This window comes from Python bivittatus, unplaced genomic scaffold (genome assembly GCF_059951505.1).
Source record: "Python bivittatus isolate LINGU-HERP-01145 unplaced genomic scaffold, Pbiv_v1 ctg000590_np1212, whole genome shotgun sequence".
NCBI classification, from domain to species: Eukaryota; Metazoa; Chordata; class Lepidosauria; order Squamata; family Pythonidae; genus Python; species Python bivittatus.
In genome coordinates, this window is record NW_028277086.1 from 1605774 (window position 1) to 1618700 (window position 12927).

A 12927-nucleotide genomic window follows, 5' to 3' on the forward strand; every position below is an offset into this window, starting at 1 on the left:
GTGAACTTTTATCTTGAAATAAAAGATGATGCCTCTCAGAGCAAAGTACTAGTATCTGTCATTTACTTATGGGAAAGGCTGGATTCTGCCTGCAATGAGAACTAGTTCCAAGGAGTATCTTGAATTAAGTTCTGGTCAGGTCCAAGTTGGATTATAGCTGAGCAGAGAAAATTTAAGTGATGGGATGGTAAGAAGAGGAAATGATGTGAAAGACTTCTGACTCAACAGCAGGTCTTTTGGCCTGCAAAATTCTCAGCTACCATTGCTTACACCTGTGTTTCTCAGTCTTGGCAACTTTAAGATGTGTGGACTTCAACTCCCAAAATTCCCCAGCCAAAAAAGTTGCCAAGGCTGAGAAACACTGGCTTAAGATCATGGGTTAATTGGCTATCAAACCGGAGATAAGTAGGTCATCCCTCCTACGTGCTTCAAGGAGGTCTTTGAGCCTTGGTCCGTGTGGGCTGTCCATCCAACCTATAATGGAATGGGGAGAAGACGATTGAGTGAAAAATCCCTGTGTGTAGTTGACATGACTTGTGTGTTTTTCTTGCTGTTCCAGTGCACTAAACCAGGGCAACACGTACGCTCTGCAGCTTTCAGTCCTGGATGCTGTAATGGTACATTTTTCCCCAGCATAGAAACACTCTCCTATGGAGTAGCAGCCTCAGCATGAGAGAGCTAAGACTGATCAAAACTAAGGATTGTCATGAGGACTGCACTAAATTCTGGGTGGTCTTCCCTGAGTCTTTAGAGAAGGCAGGAAGGAAATCTCGACACGTGGAGAATATGAGGCATTCTTTCCAGTGTCCCAGTCCTTTGCAGCCTTCCTCAGGGCTTCCCTGTAACAGATGACTGTTCCCTTGTCAGCTGGGTAGCACCCAAACCCAAACTAAATTTAAATCAAACTGAGGTGGCCCAGCAGCTTTTGAAAAAAAGGATAGGAAATAGCTTGTACTCACCCCCCCAAAAAAAGGTCAGAGAAACCAAACCTGGATGAGTACTTTGATTTTGAGGGAATGTGAAAACATCCTAAAAGAAAGACAGAAAAAGACACGCAAAAGAGAGTAATACAGTAACCCCAAAAGCAGAAACCGCCCCCTTCTAAAGCTCCCTTGCTTATCCAGGCAGCCTTCCCACAGCATTTTCTCTCTCATCTGCCTGCAGCTGGACTTCAATGAACTAGTCAGGTTACTGGAGGCCACGGCCTCTGTTTACAGACGTGTTTCTTATAGTTCTGCAATCAAGAATGTGAGCAAGATGCATGGTTCTGTCATTCCTGCTAATCAAATCTTCCAGAATGGAGCAGATTTTAGAATCAAGACACCAACTGAATACGTGACCAACTTTTATGCATTATGCCAAAAAAAAAAGTTCTGACGTAATATAATTCCTGTGATTTGTTCATCATTTAGATACAAGCATCCATAGTTTTGTTCAAGACAGACCAGCAGGAACATTAGGAATGATTTGCTGGCTGCTATAACATGCAGCAATTTTTTTTAGAAATATAGACCTGTATGTATTTATTGCATTTATATCCTGCCTTTCTTCTAGGAGCTCAATATGGCGTGCATAAGGGTCAGCCCTAATTTTATCCCTGCAACAACCATGTGACAGAGGTTAAGCTAAGGAGGAGTGTCCAAGTCCGCCCAGTGAGCTCTGTGGTTGAGTAGAGACTCAAAACTGGGCCCAGGGATCTTATCCACTCGTTGGCTGTATGTCATACCTGTGAAAAATACAGTAAAGATGGATGCTCCCATTCCGAATGTCAGCTGCCCCAGTTTTTTCCCAGCAATTTATGCTTGGCTGCACACAGGCCATGATGCCACAATTGTGGTGACATCACCACTTGAGGTCAGGGTTGGCAGAATTCTTGGCCTAAGTAAGAATTGGCTGGAAGGCCCTGCAGGCAGAAAAAATAGGGTGTGTACAAGTGTTCCCTTTTGGGCCAGATATGGCATTAGGCTGGCTTCACCAAGAATGCAGAAGCCTTCAGGAGGGCAGGGGCACTCTCATCTGCCCACTCACCCTCTTGTTTTCTCTTCACCAGGTCGCAGACCAACTCATAGCAACGCAGCCCAGCCTTTCAGAGATCAGCCACAGAGAAAGCCATCAAGGTAGCCCACCTCTGCTGGTTTGCGCATAAAATCAATCAGTGCAGGTTGCCTTTGAAATTTCCAACAGGTTTTGCTGAAGACTAAGATTGCTGATCTTAGGCTGACCAGGGTGAAGTTTCATTGAAGCAAGTCTTGACTTCTTCAAACAATGGCTACTTTCCAAAACTTAGTCCAGCTTAAGGTTTCAGGTCTAATCCTCGGAAGGAGACAAAGAGGTCTATTTCCTGACTAAACTAGGGCAGTGTAACTATCTCGGTTTTCATCTATTCTAGTTCTCTGCAAAGATGCATTTCAGAAAAAAGGCTCCAGGGACATAAATAATTCAAGAGAAGGTTGAAAACCTTTCTCTTCATTGATCAGAATAAGAACTTTTTGCAAGAAAATTGATGAGGCTGGGTTAATAGACACAGCAAACTCTGATCTCTACTCACAAAAATGTATGTTTCCTGACCTTACTAATACAGTGATCCTGGATGCCTTTTCCCTGTTGTTTTGCTCATGCAATTTTCATTTCAAGTAAGTTGGGAAATACTATTTTCTAATTAGTTGGGCCATTGAGTTCATAAATGTTGAGTAATACAGAACTATCTTTTGGTTTATAACCTAATTAATTATGGCATCTGCACTAAATCCTTCCTTACTGGCTCAGAAAGAGAGCAAAAGCACCATGGCTTCCTCTCAAGCCCTCTTTCTTTAAGGAGGTAGAGAATAACCCCCATTTTAAATGCCAATTAATCTAGTTCAGAATCACATCTTTGCTACTTGTTCTGCAAGATGGGTTCACATATTGCCTTTAAGCATATTATGGTGCCTTGGCTTAGTATGACATGTGAACCCACCTAAGACTTCCACAGAAACTCATATTTGGAAGAGCTGGCCTCTTACCTCATTGTAGTGAGATAAGCTGAGTGTGAACCAGGAATCCCAGGTTGAAAATTCACCAACTAACAGGAATTCCATTGACCTTAGTTTGTATTATTTCTGACCCACTGGGGGCTTTCAACATGGCTGAGAAAGGTCCCTGTCCTTCGCGATTTCGACGATCTTTAGCTAAGTCTCCTGCCTTGCCACATTTACAACAGGATCTAGCCTGCCCTTTATTTGTTCCATCTCCCTTAGTCTGGAAGAAAGATGCCTTCCCTTATATACCTTCTTTTTCAGTCTCAGCGTTTTTCTTCCCTTTTCCAACCTCTCCATGTCCTCTTCTAGCTTCCTCAGCTCTTCTGGTTGCAAGGTAGTCTTCAGCTAGGGACACTGCCTTAATCCCTTCATCTGGGTGATGTTCTTGCACTCAAAACCAAACAGGACCAGGCAGGGCCTGCAGGAACTGTTCCAAAGCAATTTCCTCCATCATTTCCTCCACTCTATGTCCCTCTGGCTGTAACCATTTTCTAGCTAACTCTGCCAGCTTTGCCCAAAGTTCTCTCATTCCTTCCTGTTCCTGGTACTTACATTCCTGGAATCTCTGCCTGTAAGTGTATTTCATAACTTCATCAGGGTAGAGGATCACCTCCTTTACTTTCTTGTAATCTTCTACCTCTTGAACAGAGAGACCTGTATACGCCCTTAGAGGCTTTCCTGTCAAACATAAGGCTAACTCAGCCACCCGGTCCTCCCTTGGCCATTTACATGATGCTGCCACATATTCAAACATAGAGAAAAGTGCTTCCATGTCCTCATCCTAACTAAATTTATGGGCTTTTGTATCCCTAACAGGGACCTACACCACCTCCTATACTAGGAGTAGAGCTAGCCAAAACTGGAGACTCCTGCCTAGCGGCGTCTGTGTTCTTGAGAAGGGAAATGAGCTCTCTAAACTCACCCCTTGGAAATTAGCCCTCCTCTCTCCTTCCTTTCTCTTTCTAGGCAATCTCTTCTCGCCATTTCTTTTCTTTTTCCTCTCTTCTGAAGAGATGTGCACACTCTTCCCGCTCTTGTTGAAGCATTTCCTTCATAATACTGGCCCATGTTCTACCAGGTCAAGCTTGCTTTCAGTTTCGTCCTCTGTCTCATGTTCTTCCATTTGCCCTTCGGCAGCCATCTTTGCCTTTTCTTCCTCCATCTGCTGGTGTCTGGGGGATGCTCTGCAGTCTTGGAACCCCCCGCGATCATCCCTTGTGAGGGTTCTTTGCTTTCCAAGGACTGGACACACCATGGCATAGCAGCTAACTGTACACAATGCTTTATTGGGGCACATGCTTTCTGCAACAATAGGCTGTTGCTCTGGCTTAACTCCATCCTCCTAGGCTTTGCAAGTTGATGTAGCCATGTAAATACGTCTTGAATACTCAGTCCTTAAAACAAACGAAAGTCTCAAAGTCTGTCAAGTGGAACCTTTGCCTCCCTCCACAAGCTCCTGGTTGGGATGAGGGGCTGCCTTAGCTCTAGGCCAAGCTCTAAACCAAACTCCAGGCAGGAATCCCACCACAATGGGCTGCTTACCGTAGCTTGTGGTCCTGGCCACGGGCCGATAGCTCTCTTGCTTGCCTGCAATCATCGTACATTCCAGACGTCGCTTCCCACTTCCTTGTCTGCCTGTGGTCTTCTCCTTTTCTCCTACACACCCACACTTTTGTAGGGTAAGGCCCCGGTGGGGTAAAGCTGCCTATTGTGATGGAATGGAATTATGAAGGCCAGGCTCAGGGAGATAAACATTTTCTTAGCTCCCCAGAAGAGCGTGGGAGGAACAAGAGGATGAGGCTGGCACCTCCCTGAGGAATTCACACTGTTGTGGCTGGCTGACTTTGGGAGCTGGGGTTTCAGTCTGGGAAGATTGATGTCAGGCCTGGCCCAAGGAACTCCAAGAGACAATGCAAATTCAGTCCAGTTATGTTTATTAGCTACAACCTCTAGCAAGAATCTTCCCAGACTGAAACCCCAGCTCCCAAAGTCAGCCAGCCACAACAGTGTGAATTCCTCAGGGAGGTGCCAGCCTCATCCTCTTGTTCCTCCCACGCTCTTCTGGGGAGCTAAGAAAATGTTTATCTCCCTGAGCCTGGCCTTCATAATTCCATTCCATCACACCTATAGACATTGGCATGTTCCTACAAACACCAGGGTGTGGCTCAATTAGCCCGGCACCTGGAACGCCAGTGTGGATGCTTGTGAGTAAACTGTGTGAGTGGGGAATGAATGAGCCCATCTCCCCTCAAGTTTCTTAAACTTTGATGGCCCTTTGGGAGAAAGGATGAGCTGTGCTGAGCCTTGGGGAAGTGGGGGTGGGAAATGTTTCTGCCTGGCTGCAGCTGTTTTTCCCAGGCATGGACAGCAATCCCAGCTTCACTTCCTCACAGAGGATGGTTGGGATACCATTCCTCAGGCTAAAGCACCTCACTGACTTGTTGCAAGAATAAAACCCCAACCTGTGCCAAGCATCCTTCAAGGATGGGAGATAGATTTGATTAATGCATAATGTGAAAAGAGTAAATGTTTAAAATTTGCAAGAATGGCTCAAGAGGTTTATATTATAAGCCTGAGGATTTAAGCTAAACATTCAGGAAGAAAAATATTAAAAAGAATTGCAAAAAGCAAGTAAAATATAAGGAAAACTACTAAAATTAACAGAGATGACCTCAGTGGGACTGACAGCCTGAAAGGTACTAAAATTAAAGTACAGGAGTGGGAATATTTTATAAGGGTGATATTTGCTCCTTCAACTGCATTATAGCTGTTGGCATAAAGATCCTTCCGTCCTAGTTTACTAGAAAGAATGTTCATTGTTCAAGGTTAGATTGTGGATGAAATGGAGGTGATTAGATGGGTTTGAAAAATAAGTTGATTTACCTAGGTACGGGTAACGCTCAACTTATGATCATTCATGACCGTTCAAAGTTACAACAGTGCTGAAAAAAGTGACTTATGGCCAGTCCTCACACTTATGACTGTCGCAGCATCCCCGTGGTCATGTGATCATCATTTGTGACCTTCCTTGCCAGCTTCCAACAAGCAAAGTCACAGGGAAGCCGGCAGGGAAGGTTGCATGTCATAGTCACATGATGCCTCACTTAACAACCGGAGCGCTTAATGACAAAATTTTCAGTCCCTATTGCAGTCATAAGTCAAGGACTACCTATATGAGCTGACAAGTGTCTGTAAGGTTAAAAAAGAAGGAAAAGGAAAAATGGGTGGGCAAGCAGGAAAGAGGTTGCAAAGTCACCTTCTGCAAGAAGGACTTCTTCGTGCCAACTCCAGAGAAAATCCCATCCCAGGAGAAGACACCTGTGGGTGTGAGCCAAGGGGGTGGTCTTCTATGCTGTGGCAGGTTCCTTCCGGGACACTCTGAACAGCTTCTCTCCTCCCAGGGAACATCCAGCCCTGTTCCTCAGCCCAGAAGCAGCCGTGAGGAAGAGCCGAGGGAGCTGACATGGTGATCTGAGAAAGGTAGGCTGGACCGTTGCTGCAGCCGCTTCTTAATAACTTGCCAAAGAGCAAATGTCCGGTTTGCCCGCTCTCTGCCTCACATCAAGTCGCACTGCCTTTCTCTAATTTAGTTCACTGTTACCTTCCCGGGGGGGTGGGGAATTCAAACAACTCAAGGTGCCACCTGCAACCGCATGATCAAAGCCTTGCCCCTTTTCCATACTGAAGTAGTCTGTTGCAGAGTCACAGTGCCATCTTGACTTTTTTGACTTTCCTCCCCACAGACATCCCAGCATCCCAGAGTCATTTAACAAACGAATCCCCTGTAGTTTTTGCATTCTCTCTTGCTACCTTTTCCTTTAGCAAGTGGACAATAAAAGTATTCTTCGATAGCTGATGTGGGTCTTCCAGGCTGTGTGGCCGTGTTCTGGAAGTTTTGGTGCCCAGAGAGAACCGCTCCTGTCTGTGCTCCTGCACTCTGAAGATGCCGGTCACAGATGCTGGCGAAATGTTAGGAACCAAAACTTCCAGAACACGGCCACACAGCCCGGAAGACCCACATCAGCCATCGTATTCTGGCTGTGAAAGCCTTTGACAATACAAAGTATTCTTCCTTTTCTTGTGTCCACATACACAGCACTTGTAAGTAAACCATAATTCCATTTATTTTCTAGGAAGCTCCTGGTTCAGTCTCCTTTGTCCACTTTGAAGGCAATATTTTATTTTAATCCAAATTGCTTTGCTTCATCCCTAACGGTTAATGTTCAGGAAATGAAAGATACATAACAGTGGTTTAGGAGGGACATGTTTTTTATGCGTGCCCAGGAAAAAAAAGTGTTACAGCCAGGGAATCATCATTCAGAACAAGTTCCAATAATGGATCTGCTCCTGCTCACTTTGGATCCATCCACCCTCTGCAGCCATCTTTCACTTTCCTGGGGCACGGTCCATTTGTGTGCAGGTAAAGGAGATTGTAATTCTGCCTTGTTTGTTTCGTATGGCCACCCATCTCGCCAAGTGACTCTGGGCAGCGAACAAAATTTAAAAAAGAAAAACAATTAAAATAATACGAAGATTAAAATACATAGCAGCCAAGAATAAAGCACCCATCGTAATGACTAAATTAACCACGAAAAGGGTCCTTGCACACGCTTGGGGCCCCAGGCCCAGCCACAGAGCCAGGCGTTTAAGGACTTAGCAAAGCCAGCAGGATAGTGGTCATCCTGAATTCCAGAGGGAGAATGTTCCATAAGGCAGGCGCTACAGCAGAAAAGGCACGTCTTCTAGGGCCCGCCAACCAACCAACATTCTTTAGGCGACGGGGCCTGAAGCGTGCCCATCCTGCCTGACCAGATCAGACGGATAGAAATAACTGGGGAGAGACAGTCCCTCAAGGAACCCGGTCTCAAGCCATGAAGGGTTTTAAAGGTAACAACCAGCTCCTTGAATTGCACCTGGAAGCACGCTGGTAACCAATGCAGCTCACGGAGTAGAGGTGTTACACATGCCAAACAACCAGTGCCATTTGCATTCTGCACCAGTTGAAGCTTCCAAATGCTCAAGGGCAGCCCCATGTAGAGCGCATTGCAGTGGTCCAGTTGGGAGCTCACAAGGGCCTCCCAGTCCGGGAACAGGCACAACTGGTGCACGACTTGAAGACATGCAAAAGTCCTCCTAGCCGTGGCTGCCACCTGCTCTTCAAGCAGGAGCCATGAGTCCAGATTGCACACTGGGTCTGTCTGAGGCAGTGCCATCTCATCCAAGACCTACAACGGAAAGTCCCTGGCACCAGAAGGTCCAAACACCCAAAACCATTCAGTCTTGCTTGGGTTGAGCTGAAGCCTGTTGTGCCACATCCAGGCCCCCACAGCCTCCAGAAACTGGGACAGGACGTCCACAGCATCACTCGAGCAGCCCGGGGTAGAGAGATAAAGCTGGGCATCATCAGCATACTGGTGATACCTCACCCCAAACTGTTGGATGACTTCACCCAGTGGCCTCATGTACATGTTAAACAGGAGGGGAGAAAGAACCGAGCCCTGAGCCCCCCACAAACTAGCGCAATCAATGCTGCCTCTGGCCCATGCCCAGCCTGAATCCTGACTGAAAGGGATCCAGGTAGTCCGTTTCATCCAGAGTTCTTTGAACCTGCAGTGCAATCACCTTCACAACCTTCCCTTTGGATGAAATTGGATGAAAACTCTTCAGACTGGTTGGGTCAAGCAATGGACCCTTGAGAAGGGGGTGCACCACCGCCTCCTTAAGAGCGGGTGGAACCACCCCCTCCTTAAAGGAAGAATTAAGCACTGCCCGGCCCCAATCCCACATCCCCTCCTGGGCAGCCTTGACCAGCCAGGAGGGGCACGGATCTAATACAGAGGTGGCCAAACTAACAGCAACAAGAACTCTGTCCACTTCCTCAGGCTTAACAGGATCAAACTCTTCTCAGATAACCTTGCAAGGCAGTCCCCATAGCCTCCACTGGCCCTGCTTCAAGGCTGGTGTCCAGTGCAGAGCAAATCCATCAGAGTCTAGTGTACTAACCCTAACCCTGTAGGTCAGAGTTGAAGTCCACTCATCTTAAAGTGCCCAGGTTTGGACAACACTGCTGTAGGTAAACCTCAGAATTACCCCTCCAAGGAGGGTCCAAATTGCCCAAAATAGGACCTCTGGGTGGCTCGCTGTGGATGCAGTTTAAGGGCAGAGAAATAGTTGTGTTTTGCTGCCTTTACCACCACAAGGTAGGCTCTAATACAGTGTTGTCCAAACTTGGCCACTTTTAAGATGAGTGGACTTCAACTCCCAGAATTCCCCAGCCAGCATTGAAGTCCACTCATCTTAAAGTGGCCAAGTTTGGACAACACTGGTCTAATAGCTGCTCTAGCCCATGTTCAGTCGAGTTCGCTCCGTGTTGTCCGCCAGCGACGCTCAAGGCATCTCTTCGCCCACTTCATCTCCCTCAACTTATCCATAAACCACGGAGAGTTCCGGGATCCATGGGTGTGGAGAGGCTGCTCAGGCGCAATCCGACCCAAAGCCTCAGCTGCCTTCCTGTTCCAGGTGGCCACCAGGGCTTCAATCAGACCATGCAGCAGACCTTCTGGAACAACCCCAAGCTCGGTCTAGAAACTAACTGGGTCCACCAGTCACCTGGGGCAGACTGATCTTCTAGGTCCAGCCTCCCTGCGGAGCGGGGTGACGCCAGAGAACTGGAGGCTCACCAGGGAGTGATCTGACCACGACGGGGGAGAAACCAGTATCTCCCCCAAATCCAGAATACCCTGCCGCTGCTCCGACAGAAAAAAACAGGTCGGGCGTATGACCACCATTATGTGTTGAGCTCTGGATGACCTGGGACAGGCCCATGGCTATCATGGTGGCCATGAACTCCTGAATTACCTCAGACCCCAACACAAGAGACGGCAACTATTCCCATCCCCGCCCCATGCGCGATGCAGAACCAGGTCTTCGGTTTTTTTCTGAAAAACCCAGTGAGGGCCAACCTCACTGCTGGCGGAAGCGTGTTCCACAGGGCAGGGGCTGCTGCAGAGGAGGCTCGCCTCCTGGACCCCGCCAGATGAAATTCTCTTGCAGGCGGGGTCCACAGCGTGCCCTCTCTGCATGACCGGGTGGGACGGGATGATGTGACGGGGATGAGACGGTCCTTCAGGGACTCTGGATCCATGCCATGTATTACATTAAAGGTAATAACCAACACCTTGAATTGGACCCGGGTATTGGGTAGCCATCTTGCCTCCTTCCTGCCTGGGAGCTGGATGGCACCTTGTAACAGCAATTTTAGGGTGGGCTGCTTTACAGTGGAAGTTATCGCTGGGGTTCAAGGCACTTGGAGACGGGGATGGCAGATTGAGAGATGGGGAAGTGGAGGCGGATTAAGGAAAGTCTGAAGCAAACTGATGTCTTTAAATTTCAGGACTAGAAACTCAGGCCTAAGCAGAATGTTACAGAAAACCCTGAAAAGAGATGAAACAGCTACTGCTGGATGCAGGGGTATCTACAGGGTATGGTCAAAAAAGTCAAGATGGCAGGCACAATAGTGCGACTGAACCTCCACTTGCTTTTCATGTGTGTCACGTGTTTTTTTATTATGTGCCATCAAGTCGGTGTTGACTCTTGGTGACCACATAGATTTTGCACATTAAAAAACAAGCAAAGCTCTGATCATACCTTTGCACCTACCATCTTGGACTTTTTTGACCATACTCGGAGGACACCCCTGGATGGATGGATAGGTGGAACCTGTGGCCAGGAGGGCTTTCTATACGTTCCTTGGATGTGCCACTTGCAGTTCGTCCTGAAATGTGACAAATTAGGCCGGAGTGACTCGAGCCCCTGCCACCACGCACCTAGACTTCTGCAACGCACTCTTTGTGGGGCTGCCTCTGAAGACCACTTGGACACCATGGTTGGTGGCCTGCTTGTTGACTGGAGCTAGCTGCTATGATCCCTTTAACCTGTCTTAGATAGCGCACTGGCTACCAAACCATGCTAGTTTTAATTTCTAAAGCTTGCCCCAAGAGGTTATGGTATTTTATCTTGTTATAAGCTTCTAGAGAGTTGGTAGGATTCTGTGGCATACAAATTTAACAAATTTAGGAGGAGGGGGAGGGAAAGATGGCAGGTCCTTTGAGCAGAGGGGAAACAGTAGAAGGTCAGGGAAAAGTTTTAAATTCGCAGTTCTAGATGTTTTTTATTGCCACTTGCATTCCATCCCCAGAATTCTCTATTTTCCTTTGGGGATCCAGATCTCTGTTTTCTCTCTCAAGGGTGTCAGTACTTCCCTGCATTTCCCCTTCTAGATGGAGACCTATGAGGATCACCCTTGGTGCTCCTACAGTTATCCAAGTGGAGAGGAAGAGGTGACAGATGAGGAAGAGGAGCAGCGCCATGATCGGCAGCTGGCCAAAGTGAGAGCCCGGAGCAACAGCCGATCCCGCCGGCGGTCCTCCTTCCTGGTGGACGAGCTTGATATGCTCATGGACAAGGCAGCTACCACCATCCAGGCTACGTGGCGAGGCTACCTCACCAGGAAGCAGCTCATGACTGAGCAGGCTGCGGCCGCCACCATCCAGGCCGCTTGGAGGCAATACATAGCCCGCGAGTACCGGGCCTTGCAGCAGCAGGTGCCACTGGAGCAAGTGTACAGGCGCCGAAGAGCATCCTCCCTTTCATCCTTTGGGGGGGGAAGAGAATCCCGGGGGCACCCCAGGATGGACAGGGAGAGAGCTGCCCAGGTCATCCAGGCACACTATCGGGGCTACATGACTCGCCAGGCCCTCTCCGAATGCCAGCAGGCAGCTACCACCATTCAAGCCCACTGGAGGGGATACCGTACCCGACGGGACTTGGCCCAAGGAGCAAGCCACACTTACCCTCCTGCCCACCTAAGGAGGACCCACTACAGCCCCAAAAGTCTCCCAACGGGGACCTACTATGGCCATCCCAGCTACATGCCAGGAAGCTCCTCCTGGGTGGGCCCGTACCCCAGGAAACACTGGCGCAAGTGCCTTGTGGGAGACCCTGAAGAATGGAGAAGCAAGGTCCCACGATCCCCATCCTACTTGGGCCAGCAAGAGGACACAGAACCCTCCCAGCCCAAGACGTGTCCACGCTGTGGGAGGTGCACCAACATCCGTGTGCTTGTGGGTGTGGGCAAAGGCCCGCCTTCTGAATCAGAAATGGAGGACAGTGAGTGTGAAGGGCACACAAATCTCCCTCCTTCCAGGAACACGAGGAGGATATCCTATGCCTCCAGGCAGAAGGAGGGACAGGTGCTTGGCCAGGCACGCCGTTATGGGCCCCAACACTCCTATCAGACGCCTTCAAAAAGCTATTATACTCCTGCCGAAGAGCAGCCGCGGAGGCAGGGTCGGGAACCCGGAGGCTTAAGCCAGCGCCTGGCCACCAACACGCCAACCTCCGTACGACTGACACGGGAGCGGACCACTGCCCGGAGCCTCTCATCCACCAGCCTCCAGCAGCAGCAGCAGCAGCAGCAGCAGCAGCAGCAGCAGCAGGGCATGCCTTCCCCGGGCACCTCCGACTGGCTGTACGAAAACTACTGTAGCCGCCGGATGGGCGAAGGCCAGAAGCGAGTGTTCAAGACCAGGAAACACATGTGGCAAGTGGTACGCGCAGCCACCCTGATCCAGGCCTTCTGGCGGGGCTGGAGGGCACGGCAACTCTTGCGTGTCCAGGAAGAAGCTGCAATCAAGATCCAGTCTGCCTATCGGGGTTACCGGACCAGAGTCTACCTCATGGAGGTGGGAGTCCTAAGTGAAGGAGATACAGATTAAAACTGTTTTCGGAGGACTGGGTCCTCTGAGAACCGGGGGGAAGGAAGAGAGAGGCTTGAACATCTATTTCCGCCTCTGTTTCCCTGCCTCCTCTAACAAGCAAGCTTGCATCCTAATAAATTGATCCTAATTAT

The 12927-nt window shown here is 48.8% G+C and overlaps 1 protein-coding gene across 1 annotated transcript; it reads left to right on the plus strand.

The window, feature by feature from the left end:
* Nucleotides 1-9366: 9366 nt before the first annotated feature.
* LOC148214722 (uncharacterized) lies at nucleotides 9367-12805 on the plus strand. Its single transcript, XM_088148858.1, has one exon. The coding sequence runs from the start codon at nucleotides 11297-11299 to the stop codon at nucleotides 12791-12793; it is 1497 nt and encodes a 498-aa protein (XP_088004984.1). The 5' UTR covers nucleotides 9367-11296; the 3' UTR covers nucleotides 12794-12805.
* The last annotated feature ends 122 nt before the right edge of the window (nucleotides 12806-12927 follow it).

What these genes read in the sequence shown, in the direction of transcription:
- LOC148214722 (XM_088148858.1), top strand. Translation starts at nt 11,297, where the DNA reads ATGGAGACCTATGAGGATCACCCTTGGTGCTCCTACAGTTATCCAAGT.